Source organism: Felis catus, chromosome D4, assembly GCF_018350175.1.
Source record: "Felis catus isolate Fca126 chromosome D4, F.catus_Fca126_mat1.0, whole genome shotgun sequence".
Lineage (NCBI taxonomy): Eukaryota > Metazoa > Chordata > Mammalia > Carnivora > Felidae > Felis > Felis catus.
Window position 1 is genome coordinate 30597894 of NC_058380.1, and position 17783 is coordinate 30615676.

The 17783-nt window shown below is 38.2% G+C and overlaps 1 protein-coding gene across 3 annotated transcripts in view; it reads left to right on the top strand.

Annotated features, from left to right (window-relative positions):
- Positions 1-17783, top strand: part of HABP4 (hyaluronan binding protein 4) — a 41357-nt gene that overhangs the window by 16319 nt on the left and 7255 nt on the right. For all 3 annotated transcript variants that reach the window (XM_023242257.2, XM_023242256.2, XM_023242258.2), the window contains exon 5: positions 7184-7267. In XM_023242257.2, the coding sequence (XP_023098025.1) occupies positions 7184-7267 (84 nt within the window). The remainder of the gene's footprint in view (positions 1-7183; positions 7268-17783) is intronic.

A 17783-nucleotide genomic window follows, 5' to 3' on the forward strand; every position in this document is an offset into this window, starting at 1 on the left:
TTCTATAAGAGCCGTAAGCACATTAGTTTTATGTTTATTCATTAAATAATGTAGGTCAACACAGGGAGATGTGTGATTTCTCTTTTTTTTAATCAGCTGCTCAAGTTTAAGAATGCTGGTGTTTGTACATAGTCCCTTTTATGATTTTTAATTGTTGAAAGCTATAAACTATCAATAAACCTATGGTTTTTATTCCCTTGGTTTATTATGTTGCCAAGGGAGTAAAGAGAAAGTTGGAATAATTTGTGCTGCTGCTGCTGGATTTTGAGGCTCCTGGATGCCAGAAACTCCTGTGACCCTGCTGGAGTCAGGCTGATGAGCAGAAGCAGCCTTTGTGACAGGGCCTCCGCCAAGCACAGTGCCAGCCACGTCTTTCCACACATAGGGTGCATTTGATTTAGGACCTTTTCAAAAATAAAGATTAATAATTATTTGGGGCACCTGGCTGGCTCAGTCAGTAGAGCAGGCGACTGTTGATCTCAGGATTGTGAGTTCGACTCCCACATTGGGTGTAGAGATTATAGAAAAAATTAACTTAAAAAAATTATTCAAATTTTGTATAGAAAAACTCACTTTTAAGCTCATTACAATAGCTTTGCATTGAGAATAAAAAAATGTAGGGGTACTTGGGTGACTCAGTCAGTTAAGCATCCAACTTCGGCTCAGGTCATGATCTTATGGTCTGTAGGTTTGAGCCCCGCGTCGGACTCAGTGCTGACAGCCCAGAGCCTGGAGCCTGCTTCAGATTCTGTGGTGTGTGTGTGTGTGTGTGTGTGTGTGTGTCTCTCTCTCTTGCCCTACCCTTCTCGCACTCTGTCTCTCTCTCCCTCAAAAGTAAGTAAACATTTTTAAAAAATGCAGAAAGTCAATTCTGTTATTACAGGTCAATTTATCTTTGCTTTTTAAAAAATAGCTTATGTTGGGGTGCCTGGGTGGCTCAGTCAATTAAGTGTCCAGCTTCAACTCAGGTCATGATCTAACAGTTTATGGGTTCGAGCCCCGCATCAGGCTCTGTGCTGACAGCCTGGAGCCTGCTTTGGATTCTGTGTCTCCCTCTCTCTCTGCTCCTCCCCCATTGACACTCTATTTTTTTGAAACTATTTTTCCCCTTCCCTTTTCCCATGGTCCTCCTTTAAGTTTCTCAAGTTCCACATGTGAGTGAAAACATATGATATTTGTCTTTCTTTAACGTTGTTACAAATGGCGGGATTTCATTCTTTCTCATTGCCAAGTAGTATCCCATTGTATGTACAAACCACATCTTTGTCCATTCATCAGGTGATGGACATTTGGGCTCTTTCTGTAATGTGGCTATTGTTGAAGGTGCTGCTGTAAAGATTGGGGTACATGTGCCCCTATGAATCAGCACTCCTGTATACTTTGGATGAATTCCTAGTAGCACTATTATTGGGTTGTCGGGTAGTTTGATTTTTAATTTTTTGAGGAACCTCCACACTGTTTTCCAGGGCGGCTGTACCAGTTTGCATTCCCACCAACAGTATAAGAGGGTTCCCGTTTCTCCACATCCTCACCAACATCTGTTGTTTCCTGAATTGTTAATTTTAGCCACTCTGACTGGTGTGAGGTGGTATCTCAATGTGGTTTTGATCTCAGTGTGGTTTTGATTTGTATTTCCCTGATTTATATATCCCTGAGTGATATTGAACATCTTTTCATGTGTCTGTTGGCCATCTTCTTTGGAAAAAATGTCTATTCATGTCTTCTGCCCATTTCTTCACTGGATTATTTGTTTTTCGGGTGTGGAGTTTGGTTAGTTCTTTATAGATTTTATATACTAGCCCTTTATTTGATATGTCATTGGCCAATATCTTTTCCCATTCTGTCAGTTGCCTTTTAGTTTTGTTGATTGTTTCCTTTTCAGTGCAGAAGCTTTTTATCTTGATGAGGTCCCAGTAGTTCATTTTTGCTTTTAATTCCCTTCCTTTGGAGACATGTCAAGCAAGAAATTGCTGCAGCTGAGGTCAAAGAGGTTGTTGCCTGTTTTCTCCTCTAGGGTTTTAATGGTTTCCTGTCTCACATTTAGGTCTTTCATCCATTTTGAGTTTATTTTTGTGTGTGGTGTAAGTAAGTGGCCCAAGTTCATTCTTCTGCATGTTGCTGTCCAGTTCTCCCAGTACCATTTGCTAAAGAGACTGTCTTTTTTCCAGTGGGTACTCTTTTCTGTTTTGTCAAAGATTAGTTGGCCATACATTTGTAGGTCCAATTCAGGGTTCTCTTTTCTATTCCATTGGTCTATGTGTCTGTTCTTGTGCCAGTACCATACTGTCTTGATGATTACAACTTTGTAGTAGAGGCTAAACTCCAGGATTGTGACGCCTTGGTTTTTTGTTTTTTTTTTTTTTTTCCAACATAACTTTGGCTATTCGAGGTCTTTTGTGGTTCCATACAAATTTTAGGATTGTTTGTTCTAACTTTGAGAAGAATGCTGGTGCAATTTTGATTGAGATTGCATTGAATGTGTAGATTGCTTTGGGAAGTTTATACCTCTTAATCCCCTTTACCTATTTTGCCCATTCTCCTCCACCCCCATGCTCCTCTGGGAACTGCCAATTTGTTCTTTGTATTTGAGTCTTTTTTTTCTTCATTTGTTTTGTTATTTAGATTCCACATGTGAGTGAAATCATGGGATATTTATCTTTCTCTGTCTGACTTATTTCACTTAACATAAATACCTTTGGGTCCATCCGTGTTGTTGCGAATGGCAAGACTTTATTCTTTTTTATGGCTGAGTAATATTCCATTGTATGTATATAATACAATTTTATCCATTCATCTGTCAATGGGCAATTAGGTTTCTTCCATACTTTGGCTATTATAAATAATGCTTCATTATAAAAGGGGTGCATATATCTTTTAAAATTCGTCTTTTCATTTGGGGCAGGGGGAATAAATACCCGGAGGTGTCATTACTGGATCGTATGGTAATTCTGTTTTGTATGAGGAACCTCCATGCTATTTTCCATAGTGGTTGTACCAATTTACATACCCAATGGCCGTACACAAGGATTCCCTTTTCTCCACATCATCACCAACACTTGTTACTTCTTGTCTTTTTGATATTAGCTATTCTGATTGGTGTAAAGGTATATATATATCATTGTGGTTTTGATTTTTGCATTTCCCTGATGAGGAGTGGTGTTGAGCATCTTTTCATATGTATGTTGACCATATGTCTAGTCAAGTCCTCTGCCTATATTTTAATCGGACTCTTAGTTTTTTTGGTGTTGAGTTCTATGAATTATTTATATATTTTGGATATTTACTCCTTTTTCGATATATCATTTTCAAAAATCTTCTCCCATTCAACAGGTTGCCTTTTCATTTTTTTAATGGTTTCTTCCACTGTGCAAAAGCTTTTTATTTGGTTTGATGTAGTCCCAGTAGCCTATTTTTGTTTTTGTTTCCCTTGGCTGAGGAGACAGATACAGAAAAATATTGCTAAACAGATGTCTAAGAGTATACTGCCTATGATTGGGGGTTTCTTGTTGGGGTGGGGGTATTTTATGGTTTCAGTTTTTACATTTAGGTCTTTAATCCATTTTGAGTTTATTTTTGTGTATGGTGTAAGAAAGTGGTCCAGTTTCATTCTTTTGCATGTAGCTGTTTAGGTTTCCCCAACACCACTTATTGAAGAAGTTGTCTTTTCACCACGGTGTATTATTGTCTCCTTTGTCATAGATTAATTGACCATATAAGCATGGGATTAGCTCTGTGCTCTCTTCTGTTACATTGATCTATGGTCTTTATTTTTATGCCAGTCCACTACTGTTTTGTTAATAGAGCTTTGTAGTATAGTTTTAAATCTGGGATTGTAATATATTCAGCTTTATTGTTCTTTCTCAAGAGAGCTTTGGCTATTTGGGGTCTTTTGTGGTTCCATACAAATTTTAGGATTGCTTGTTTCTAGTTCTGTGAAAAATACCATTGGCATTTTGATGGGGATTGCATTGAATCTAAGATTACTTTGAGTAGTGTGGACATTTTAACAATATTAATTCTTCCAACCCATGAATATAGAATATCTTCTCATTTATTTGTGTTGTCTTCAATTTCTTTTACCAATGTCCTATACTTTTCAGAGTAGAGGTCTTTTAACTCCTTGGTTCAGTTTATTCATAGGCATGCTATTCTCTTTAATGTAATTGTAAATGGGGTTGTTTTTGTAATGTCTCTGCTGGTTCGTTATTAATGTATAGAAATGCAACAGATTTCTGTAGATTAATTTTGTATCCTGGAATTTTACTGAAATCATTTATTAGTTCTAATAGTTTTCTGGTGAGTTATTTACTGTTTTCTATGTATAGTATCATGTCATCTGCAAATAGTGACAGTTTTACTTCTTACCTATTTAGATCCCTTTACTTCTTTTTTTTTTTTTTTTTGGTCTGATTGGTGTGGCTAGGACTTTCAGTACTATGTTGAATAAAAGTGATAGAATAGACATCCTTGTTTTGTTCCTGATCTTAGAGGAAACACTTTAAGCTTTTCACCATTGAGTATGATGTTAGCTGTGAGTTTTCATATATGGCCTTTATTATATTGAAGTGTGTTCCCTCTATACCCACTTTGTTGAGAGTTTTTATCATGAATGGATGTTGAATTTTGTCAAATGCTTTTTCAGCATCTATTGAGATGATCATATCATTTTCATCCTTCATTTTGTTAATATAGTATATCACATTGATTGATTTGCAGGTATTGAATCATCCTTGCATCCCTGGAATAAGTCCAATGTGATTATGGTGAATGATCCTTTTAATGTGTTGTTGAATGCTGTTTGCTAATAATATTTTGTTAAGGAGTTTTACATGAATGTTCATCAGGGATATTGGTCTGTAATTCTTTCTGTATTGTTTTTGTTTTGAGTTTGGTGTGAGGGTAATGCTGGCCTCATAGGATTAATTTGGAAATACTTCTTCCTCTTCTAATTTTTGGGATATGAGAAGAGTATGTATTAACTCTTCTTTAAATATGTAATAGAATTTACCTGTGAAACCATCTACTCCTGGAGTTTTTTTGATTACTAACTCAATTTTGATATTAGTAATTGGCCAGTTACAGATTTTTTTTTCCTGAGTCAGTCTTAGAAGATTGTATGTTTCTAGGAATTTACCCATTTCTTCTAGTTGTCCAATTTTTTGGTGTATAATTTTTTGTAATAGTGTCTAATGATTCTTTGTATTTCTGTGATGTCAGTTGTAAATTCTCTTTCATTTGTGATTTTATTTGTTTGAATCCTCTTTTTTTTTTCCTTAATGAATCTGGCTAAAAGTTTATTTAATTTGTCTTTTCAGAGAATTAGCTCTTAGTTTCGTGGATCTTTTCATTATGTGTTTAGGCTCTATTTCATTTATTTCTTCTCTGATCTTATTTCTTTTCTTCTACTCATGTTGGGCTTTGTTCCTCTTTTTCTAGTTCCTTTAGGTGTAGGGTTAGATTGTTTGAGATTTTTCTTATTTTTTGAGGTAGGCCTGGATTACTATAAACTTCCCACAGCTGCTTTTGCTGTGTCCCAAAGATTTTGGACCATAGTGTTTTCATTTCATTTGTGTCAAGGTGTTTTTGATATCCTCTTTGATTTCTTCATTGACCCATTGGTTTTTTAGTAGCATGTCGCTTAGCATCCACATGTTTGTGTTTTTTCCAGTTTTATTCTTGTAATTGACTTCTGGCTTTATAGTGTTGTGATCAGAAAAGATTCCTGATACGATTTCAGTCTTTTAAATTTATTAGGATGTGTTTTGTGGCCTACCATGTGATTTATCCTCGAGAATGTTCCATGCATACTTGAAAAGAATATGTATTCTGCTGTTTGGAGATGGTTTGTTTTATATCTGTTAAGTCCATCTGGTCTTTCAAAGCTACTGATTGATTTTCTGTCTGGATGATTTGTCCATTAATGTAAGTGGGATGTTAAAGTGTTGTACTATTATTATATCACTGTTGATTTCTCCCTTTATGTCTGTTTAATGTTGCTTTTTGTTCAGGTGCTCCTGTGGCAAGTGCAGAGATATTTACAATTGTTACATTCTCTTCTTGGATCGATCTTTTTATCATTATGTAATCCCCTTTGTCTCTTGTTATGGTTTTTGTTTAAAGTCTATTTTGTCTGATATAAATATTGCCACCCCAGCTTTCTTTTTTTTTTTTTGTTTCTATTTGCATGGTAAATGTTTTTTCCATCTCTTCACTTTGTCCGTGTGTGTCTTTAGGTGTGAGTGAGTCTCCTGTAGGCAGCATAGAGATGGGTCTTGCTTTATCCATTCAGTCACCCTGTGTCTTTTATTGGAGCATTTAATCCATTTACATTTAAAGTAATTATTGATAGGCATGTATTACTATCATTTTGTTAATCATTTTCTGGTTGTTTTTAAATTTTTTTTTTTAATGTTTATTTATTTTTGAGACAGAGAGAGACAGAGCATGAATGGGGGAGGGGCAGAGAGAGAGGGAGACACAGAATCGGAAGCAGGCTCCAGGCTCTGAGCCATCAGCCCAGAGCCTGATGTGGGGCTCGAACTCACGAACTGTGAGATCGTGACCTGAGCTAAAGTCGGACGCTCAACCGACTGAGCCACCCAGGCGCCCCTGGTTGTTTTTAATTTCTGTTCCTTTCTTCTTTTCTTTCTTCCCTTGTGATTTGATGACTTTCTTAATGTTATGTTTAGATTCCGTTCTCTTTATTTTTTGTGTCTGTTGTAGGCTTTTGGTTTGTGGGTGCTGTGAGGTTCATATATAACATCCTGTGTATTTAGCAGTCTGTGTTAAATTGATGGTCACTGAAGTTTGAACACATTTTAAAAGCACAGGTTGAGAAATTTTATGGCCCCTTTTAATATTTGGAATTTCCTAGGACAGTAAGCATCTTAAATAATTGTTCTGGTCTTTTATAATCTGTTTTAACTTTAGGCCATTCATAGAAAGTTCTATTTCTAAAAGTACTTTTAACATTTTTTAAAAATAATTTCAATGGATTAGCAATTTATAACATTTTGTCATTTTTATTTTGATGTGGGTTACCTATATGTGTATGTAATTTTTTGAATGAGTTTACTTAAGAAAAAGGACATTGGAATGTTTTTTTTTTTTTTCTATCTTGAATATATAAAAGCATTGATGTGAACATATTTGTGTGACTAGAGCAATTCTCACTGCTTTTCAGTGACGTGGAGCAGACTGCACCAATGGAAGAGACCACAGCGGTGGAAGAGTCCCCAGGCCCCCTGGAGGAGGAATCTCCAGCCAAGTGGGTGTTTTACTCATTTTTCCCATGAGTTGTTGTTGGCCTTGTTCTTAACGATTTCTAAGAGCGCTTCACCGAACAAGGAGCTCAGCCTTTTGTTATATCACAGAAGGTTGACCTTAATGTATCGATGAATAATCAAACTAATTAATAATTCAAATAATCTAATGAATGATTATTAATGATAATTAATGAGTTAAATTTAAGTATCCCATCCAGTGCCCACAACCTCTTTTCCATCGGCATCCTGTACTGCAATTATTCCCCCTCTTATCAGGACCCTCGTCTCTCGTTCCTTTATTCTCTCTGTGTCCATCCTCCCTCTTTTCTTCATGGAGCTTAGGTCCCTGGTCCACCTCTAGCGTCCTTGCCCAGTCCTTAACCTCCTTTGCCTCTGGATTCTGTTGTGCCTTGCTAGCAAAACCTGCCTCCTGGATGACCACTGGCTGGCTGCCCTCTCTGCCTGCACTGGCCAGCTGAGCACTGACAACAGCAGAGCCGACAGGAACCCCTGTAAATTGTTGATCACCTGCATTCTGAAATGAGCCCTTAACACTGCCCATCAGTCCCCTTTTCTGGGGCTCATTCTTTCTCCCACCCTCTACAATGACCAATTCCATCCTTCTTGTATCCTCTAAGCCCTGACACTGTCCCCACTTTACTCTTCCCCCACCCTTCCCGTACCTGCACCTCCTCTTTTACTTTCTCGACATAACTTTGCCTCCTATGTCACACAGAAATTGAGAGCCACCAGCTGGGAAGTTTATCATCTTCCCGCTCTTAAAGGTACAAACCCACCTGTGCCTGCATACCTCCTAGCCTCCTTCCCTCATGGTAAGAAAGAGGCACCATCTCTCCTGCCACTTCTTCAGGCTTTGAATCCTGTCTCCTGCTGACTGCGTGGAAATCTCACACCGTCAGTCAGCTCCTTCCTCATGAGTCTGCTTACCTTCCTCCCAACTCTGGTCTTCATCAACAGTTTAAACGTGCTCGGTGTCTCCTATTTTAAGTCTTCTACTCTTGCCCCACATTCTCATTTAGCTGCCTTTTTTCAGGGTTGTGTGTACTCTTCCTTCACTTCCTCCCTCTCACTTATGCCTCACTTCACTCCAGATCTGGCTCTGTCCCCATTGCCCTTTGGAAACAGTCACCACATATCTCCACACCTAATAGATGTTTCCGTCTGCATCTTTGTTGACCTGTCAAAGCATTTGACTTTATTGATTTCTTCTTAAGCTCTCTTTCCCTGATTTCTGTGATGTCTGCACTCTTCTGGTTTTCCCACTGCCTCTCAGCTTCTCCTCTACAGACTCATCCTTATTTTTCTGGTCTTTTAAAATGTCAAGTTCTTTATGGCTCTGCCTTAGGCCCTCTTCTCTTTAGTGTCTTTTATAGGATCTCCCGTACCCTTGCAGCTCGGGTCATCATTCATGTGTCAACTCCAGAATGTATACCTCTGGCTCTCACCTTCCACCTGGGCTCCAGGTGTGTGTTTCTAGCTGCTTGCTCTGGATATCTCCCCATGGATATTTCAGATCTCCTGCTCCGTGTGTCCAGGAGAAGTCTGTCTTCATTAGGTATTTCCATCTTGTGGAGCAGCCCATCACCATCCATCCAGCTGCACAAACCAGAAACCTAGGAGTCATCCTTGAGACTTCCTTCCTCTTGACCCCCTCCCTTCCCCAAATCCAGTCTGTCACCCTGCCCCGGTGATTGTACCTTCTCTTCTCTCTGCTCATCACCATCATCTCATCCAACCTGTCACCACAACTCCTTATGGGCTCCCTGCTTTCTCATCTGGGACCAGCCCATTTCTGCACCACAGTGGCTTTCACACTGACATTCTGATTGTCATGCACCCACCCCTCATGCGAGACCCCCCGTGGCTTGCTGTTCTCTTCCTATCCCTTGACCTGACCTGCAGGGTCCTGCGTGGTCTATACCCTGCAGAGCTCTCAAATGCAGCCACTTGTGTACCTTCTCTGGGTTCATCACGTTGCCCTTATGTCATGTTCTCAAGGACCTTTCCCTTACCCCCGTCCTATACATGCCAAAGCGCTTCAGCAAGTGCTGTTGCCTTTCCCCCCACCCCATACCTCTCCAAATTCCCTTCCCCCTTCACTGATTTAACTCTTCTCATCCTTCAGCTGCCAAGAAGCAAGGTGTCTAGTGGTTAAGAGCACAGACCCCAAGCCAGAGTGTGGATTCAAATCTCAGCTCTGTCACTCATTAGTTTGGGCAAGTTGTTTATTCTGTCTGTTCCAGTTTTCTTCACATGTAAAACAGGAATAATAATAGTACCTACATCATAAGGTTGTTATAAGGAGTGTGTGTGTGTGTGTGTGTGTGTGTGTGTGTGTGTGTGTGTGTCAGTCACAGAGTGGGGCCTGGCATGTAGTTAATGCTATATAAATATCTGCTATTATTATTGCAAAAGTAAAATGCTGCAATGATTGATAATTATGAAAGCTGTTAATTTACTGTTCAAAACAACCAAGAAGTGTATTTAAGTAAAGAGAGAAATTAACAATATGAGTATTTAGACAGTGATTTAACTAAGGAAGTAGATTAACAGTTTACATAAATGTTGAAAAAGTGAGTTAACTAGATCCCTTCAGGAAAAATGGTACCTTTTTTGAGCCAATAAACCATTTATACAAATTCAGGTTATGTAAGGCAGAATAATAAATTATAGCATAACTCTGTGGAATTGATTGAGATACCCTTGCTTTCCTAATATTAAATAGACAAAATAGTTCTCTCGGTCAGTTACTCTGAAAGACAGAATTCTAAATGGTTTGATGGCGGTCTCGTGTCTGCACGAGAGCCCAGCCCGCTTTCTCCCCTCCACTGCCTGCAGTGGGCAGTGAGCATCTAGTTAGGTCTGCAGGAGCTGCGCGGCCGAGCAGCCACACTAGCAGACCAGTGGCCGACCACGCTGCGACAGTCTTGTCTCCACACTGCCCCGTCACACTTTAAAGTTATCACTAAAATTCCTAGTAATGCAGTTACAGCTTTGTGATAATTTCAGAATTAGGTTTGTATTTGAGAAGTACATTCGATGATAGTGATGCTGTCTGATCTCAGCTTTTTCTCACGTTGATCTAACGCTCAGACTTTGGACCCCGAGCCAAAATGTATATTCAATGCGCCGCTCAGTTTAGAACTTCCTGATAGATCAATTTAATATACCCTCACTTACATTCAAACATACACCCCGAAGAAGATATATTTTCCTCAGATTGGACACGTTTTGTTGACAATTATATGTGCTGTGCCCTTCCTTCCTTCCCTCCTTCCCCCTTTCATCATAGAAGTATCGCGTGTTCCTTAATCACGTGGTGTCCTCATGTCTGAAGATGCTTGTGACAACTTCTCGGGAGTATTTTGTTACAAGACTATAAGAATAAATCTAACATTTATAGAGCACTTGTTGTGTGCCAGGAACTCGAAATGCTTCCATGTCTTAACTCCTCAATCCTTTGCTGCCCTTTAGTGAAGGAGGAGATACTGTTACTATCCTCATATGGAGATACGGAGGTTAAAGGGCTTGCTAAGAAGTGGCAACCAGATGTTGTGGGACCGACATTCATGCTCTTTCCTGTAGTGAATGGTAGGAACGGTTGAAAGTGCCACGAACGCTTTGAAGTTTGCTCCAAAGAACTGAACAGGGGAGAAGCTGCTGGTTCTGTGAGCAGAGGAGGGGCTGCTGGGGTTGCTGAGGACTTTCCTATTCAGTAACATGGAATGACATTCCCTTTCTTCCTTAAAAATAAAAAAGCCATTATGAAAAGAGTGTTAAAGAAGCATCATTACAAAAATACCTGCAATGAAATATTTCTCATTGTAATTCATTTCCAAGTATTTTTGCTTAATGAAGATTGTCCTGTGTTGAATTTTCTTAAAGCTGGAAAACACCTCTTTAAAATTTATATGGCAAATTTCTGAGGAGCTCAAAGTTTAGCATGAAATTCACTTCAATTTCAGTACTTGGGAAGGAAGGAAGAGGTGTTACTTACATGTCAGGTTAAATCCACTTGCCCTGGTTAAGCATTTAGTTCATAAAATGTTATTTCTAGAACCCACTTTTTTTGGTTGCCTGCACCCTTTCATATATTGAGGTGAAAGATATTGCCTGAATGGATATTTGGACGTTTGGTGTTACGTATGTTTTCTGTGCCCACATCTTGACTCTCTTCCGTCTCCATGCATTTCTCTGTCCTCTTATTCCCTCAAGATGGTGGAGTCTGGGCTTTGGAGATGGAATGTATAGGTATGAAACATGGCTCTTTTGTTTGTGAGCTATATGACTCTGCCTCAGTTTCCTTACCTATAAAATGGAGCTATTAATTGGAGCTAACTTGTGGGATTAATTTTCACGACCAAATTAACGTAAAGTCCTTTGAATAGCATTTGGCACCTAGGACTCATTCAGTAAATGTTACCATTATTGCCCCATTTATGTTTTAAATAAAGTAACAGTTGTTAAAACAGTTCTATTTCTCCTATAATTTCACCCATATAGAAACAAATGTATAACTATCAAATTTGCATATAGCATTATTCACATTACAAGTCATAGATTAGACCATCTTATATCTATAAGCAGCTTTGAAGGAAAATCATCTCCCAAGATTTTTGGTAATAGACCAAGAACTGTGAAGGACTTTGAATTAGTCAAAATGGAGGGGGGGGGGGATGCTGTTAAATTTGGAGGATGTAAATAGCAATTACAATGCTTTTATAACTGTTAGAAATATAACTGCTTTCGTCCCTCCTGGAACTGAGGGATTAATTATACATCTCTTCCTGTTGAAAATCCAGTCTTTGGTAAAACTGCCAGTAAAAACTGCATTTAGTGCCAATTCAAATAGGATGGAAATGGGATCTGCCTCACAGAACTTTCATAGAATGTGTTTTTTGTAATAATCTGTAGTGAATAGAGAATAAGGTTAAGGAGTCTGTCCTTGGTGATTTTGTACTGCTCCCAACACAGCTTGTTGCAATGACAAATGGCAGAGGAGAATGTACAGGGGGCATCTTATGTATACTTGTGAATGGAGTGCCCCAGAGTGAACAGGGTCAGGTGATCATTTTCAAGGAGGGAATCACTTGCAGCAAATGCTCTCTTCTGAGCTCTCCACTGTTTGCTTCACTTTGGGTGTGTCTATGTATCAACTTAAAGACTATATTTCTTTTTTTTTTTTATAATTTTTTAAAATGTTTTTTTTAATGTTTTATTTATTTTTGAGAGAGAGAGAGAGAGGCAGAGTACAAGCAGGGGAGGGGCGGAGAGAGAGAGGGAGACACAGAATCCCAAGAAGGCTCTAGGCTCTGAGCTGTCAACACAGAGCCTGACGCGGGGCTCAAATTCATGAACCGCGAGATCATGACCTGAGCTGAAGTCGAATGCTCAACCGACTGAGCCACTCAGACACCCCCAAAATGTTTATTTTTGAGAGAGAGAGAGAATGAACACAATTGGGGGAGGGGAAGAGAGAGAGGGAGACACAGAATCCAAAGCAGGCTCCAGGCTCTGAGGTGTTAGCATAGCCAGAAACAGGGCTCAAACCCACCAACCATGAGATCATGACCTGAGCCAAAGTCAGATGCTTAACCAACTGAGCCACCCAGGCACCCCAAGACTACATTTCTTATATGCCTTATCCTTTTTTGTTCTAGCCCTTTCATGTTTATATATGATGTTCTTTAAGATAAGCAAACAGGGGCGCCTGGGTGGCTCAGTCGGTTAAGCAGCCGACTTCGGCTCAGGTCATGATCTCACAGTCCGTGAGTTTGAGCCCCGCGTCGGGCTCTGTGCTGACAGCTCAGAGCCTGAAGCCTGTTTCAGATTCTGTGTCTCCCTCTCTCTGACCCTCCCTGTTCATGCTCTGTCTCTCCCTGTCTCAAAATAAATAAAAAAACGTTAAAAAAATTAAAAAAAATAAGATAAGAAAACAGAAAAAGTACTTCTTATGTGGTCTTAATAAAAGATGTGTTCTTATTGAACTTTTTGGAATTTATTAACTTCTTTAGTTCATCCTAGTTATGAAAGAATCCTCAAATTTACAGCATCAGTTCTAGAAATCAGAACTAGATTATAGTCTATAATCAGAATAGCCTCCTAGAAATCAGCTCTGATTATTTCCTAATTCTGTCACAAGTAGCCTAAAGAACCTTTATGAATCTTTAATATTTATTTTCAGCTCTGTATTAGAAGATTATATCACTGAAAGATATATATAAAATAATAGTATAATGAACCTCTAAGTTATTCAACTTAAAATTTTATCAAATCATGGCCATTCTTGTTTCATGTATGTCTCTACCCACTTCCTCTTCTGTCAGGATATCATATTCATTCATAAATGTTTCACGAAGTTATATCTAAAGGTCTGCTCTTTTTAACTGGAGTAGTGTTATCCCATCTAAAGTTTTTAACAATTCCTTAAATATCTGGGCAGTTTGTCGGTTTCCCTGATTATCTCAAAATGTCTTTTTAAAACAACTTACTTGTTTGAATTAATATTGAAATATACATCTCAATTGGCATATCTCATTTTTTTTTAAACAGTACTGAGAGACAGTTCACATTCAACGAGTGACATATATTTAGTATGCACAGTTTTACAAGCTTTGACATCCATATATACTTGTAAAACCATTACCACATTCAAAATAATGAGCATATCCATCAACCCAAAAAGTTTCCTTTTATCCTTTTGTAATTCCTCCCTCCTGCCCCTTTCCCCCAGGCAGCCAGTGATCTACTTTTTGTCACTAAAGATTAGTTTGCAATTGCTACAGTTTTATATAAACAGAATCACACATCATATATTCTTTTTTTGTCTTGTGTTCTTTCACTGAGCGTACTTCTTTTGAGATGCATCCATGTTGCTGCATGTATCAATACTTTGTTCCTTTTTATTGTCAAGCAGTATTCCACTGTACAGATAGGCTGCAGTTTCTTCATCTGTCTACCTGATGGTCATTTGGGTTGTTTCCAGTTCTTGCAAATAAAATTGCTGTGGACATTTTTGTGTAGTCTTGGTGGAGTATACATTTTCATGTCTCCTGTGTAAATGCCTAGGGGTGGAATGGTTGGACTATATGGCAGGTGTATATATAACTTTTTAAAGAAACTGCCAGGCTCTTTTCTGGAGTGGTTTTTCCAGCTTTTACAATGTTTAGCCAGTATGATAGGTTTATATCTCACTGTGGTTTTAATTTACATTTCCCTATTGACTAATGACATTAAGCACTTTTTCACAGGTTATTTGCCATCTGTATATCTTTATTAAAATAAAGAGTGTTGAAATTGCCCATTTTCTAACTATTTCTTATTACTGTGTTTTGAGAGTTCTTCATATATTCTGGATTCAAGCCCTTTATCAGATATATGATTTTCCAGTATTTTCTTCCAATCTGTAGCCTTGTTTTCTTTCTCTTGACAGTGTCTTTTGAAAAGCAGAAGTTTTTAATTTTGATTAAATCCACTTTATCAATTTTTTTTTCTTTTATTGATCTTGCTTTTGGTCTCAAATGTAAGAAATCTTTGCTCAGTTTAGTACCACAAAGGTTTTCTCCTATAAGTTTAATGATTTGGGCTTTTGTATTTAGGTCCGTGATCCATTTGAGTTGATTTTTGTATACAGTGTGAGGTGTGGATCAAAGTTCCCTTTTTTTTCATTTTGGTATATGTATATCCAGTTATTCCAGCGCATGAAATACCATTGTTAAAATGTGCAGGCCTATTTCTGTACTTTATATTTTGTTCCATTGGTCTGTTTATATTACACTAATATTACACTATCTTGATTATTCTTAAGTCACTGTTAATCTATATGTTCTCTCTTTCCCTTGTAATTTATTTGTCTAAGAAACTGGGTCATATGTCCACAAAATGTTTCCCAGAGTCAGAATTTTACTCAGTGCCTCCCTGCAGGCAATGTCATGCTGGTAAATACTCAACATCTGGCTCTCTAGAATGAAAAAGCCTGGATCTGTTGGCACTTGCTGGCTTTTGTGGTGTAAATATTTCCACCATGGCTGATTTAAAACTACCACTGTGTCATACTGAACGCAGAGTTGGGAAGAGGTAAACGATAGTACGCTATTATGTAACATTTTCACTATGCACATACATTAGGTATAATAAACCCCAAGAGCATGGATAAAGGTACAATATAGTGGAATAATTAGGGAATAATGAATTGTGATTATTACCTTTAGTATAGCTAATTATAATTTATATAATTTAATTTTTAATAATAATCTAATAATAATCTAATAATAATAATTAAATAATTTGATTTAATAATAATAATAACTGGCCGTGAGCCAGTTCGAACTGGTGTAAGTTAATTCCAATGCGACACTTTTGTAGAGTAGTTGAACATGTTCTCTGTCCCCTGTTTGGGGCACCTGGGTGGCTCAGTTGGTTAAGCGTCCAACTCTTGATTTTGGCTCAGGTCATGATCTCACAGTTTGTGGGATTGAGCCCCACATTGGGCTCTACACTGACATTACATAGCCTGCTTGGGTTTCTCTCTCCCCATCTCCCTCTGCCCCTCCCCTGCTCATACTTACTCACTTTCTCTCTCAAAATAAATTTAAAAATAAAGAAAAAACAACTTAAAAAAAAGAGTTGGATGCTTAACGGACTAAGCCACCCAGGCACCCCACTAGCTTGATATTTTAAAGTCCCTTTACAAATATGCCTGTTTTGAATGGTCTGTGATTAAGTTTCTCTCCTGATTTCACTAATAGTTTTCATATCATTAACCTATAATGTAGGACAAGTTACATTAGCCCTTCTGTGAAGGTATTAGATTTGATTCCCTTCCCACTCACCACCTAATTATTTTTTCTTGTAAACTTTATTGAGCTATAATTCCCATACTGCAAAATTCAGCCATTTAAACTGTACAATTCAGTGGTTTGGGGTATGTTACATAACACATATATAATACAAAAATCACCATTTTAAGCATTTTCAAGTGTGCGGTTTAGTGGCATTAATTACATTCACATTGTGTGCAACCATTACCACCATCCATGTCCAGAACATTTCATCATCACAAACAGAAACTCCATATCCATGAAATAGTAAATCCCAACTTCTCCCTCCCCTTAACCCCTGGTAACCTCTATTTTTATCTCTATGAATTTGCCTATTCTAGATACCTCATATAAATGGAATATAGTATTTGTCCTTTTGTGTCTGGCTTATTTCTTTCTTTTTGTATATTATCTTTTCATTTCTTTCTTTTTTGTGTATTATCTCTTTTTTTGGTGTTAAATACATACAACATAAAACTTACAATTTTAATCATTTTAAGTGTACAATTAAGTGACAGTGCATTTACAGTGTTATGTAACCATTGCCATTATCTAGTTCCAGAACATTTCCATCACCCCATTCCCATTAAGCAGTCATTTCCTGGCCTCCCTGCCCCCAGTCTCTGGCCACCACTAATCTGCTCTTTGTCTCCATGAATTTGCCTTTTCTGGGTATTTCATATAAATGGAATCGTACGTAAACTTTTTGTGCCTGGTTTATTTCACTTAGCATAATGTTTTCAAGGTTTATTCATATTGTAACGTGTCAATACTTCATTTCGTCTTATAGCCAAATAGTATTCCACAGTATTAAAGATAGCATATTTTATCTACTCATCAGTTGATGGCCAGTCAAGCTGTTTCCACTCTTTGGCTATTGTGAATAATGCTGCTATACACAGCATTATTAGGGGCACCTGGGTAGCTCAGTCGGTTAGGCATCCAACTTTGGCTCAGATCATGATCTCATAGTTTATGAGTTCGAGACCCACATTGGGGTCACTGCTGTCAGCACAGAGCCTGCTTCAGATCCTCTGCCCCTCTCTCTCTGCCCCTCCCCCATTGGTTCTCTCTCTCTCAAAATAAATAAACTTAAAAAATAAATGAACAGTGTTATTTATGGCAGTGCCATGGTGTTTTCACACGGACGTATGCTGTTGTTTCTCCTGGATGTGTAACTTAGAGTGGTATTGTCAAGTCAAATGGCAACTCTGTGTTTACATTTTTGAGAATTTGCCAGACTGTTTTTCCAGAGTGGCCACAACATTTCACATCCCACCTCCCCCCCACCCCGCCCCAGCAATGTATGAAGTTCCAATTTCTCCACATCCTCGCCAGAACTTGTTAAATGTCTTTTTTATTCTAATCATCCTACTGAGTGTGGAGTGGGTAATAGGTCATTGTGGTTTTCATTTCCATTTCCCTGATGGTTAATGATATTGAACGTCTTATTGGCTATTTGTATATCTTGTTTGGAAAAATGTCTATTCAGAGCATTGCCTGTTTTTCAGTTGGGTTATTTCTTTTCATTAAGTTGTAAGTTGTAATCCTTTTTGTATCCAAGGTAAGTCCCTTATCAGATATATGATTTGCAAATGTTTTCTCCCATTCTGTGGATTGCCTTTTCACTTTCTTGATGGTGTCTTTTGAAGCACAAAAGTTGTCAGAAGTTTGGGGG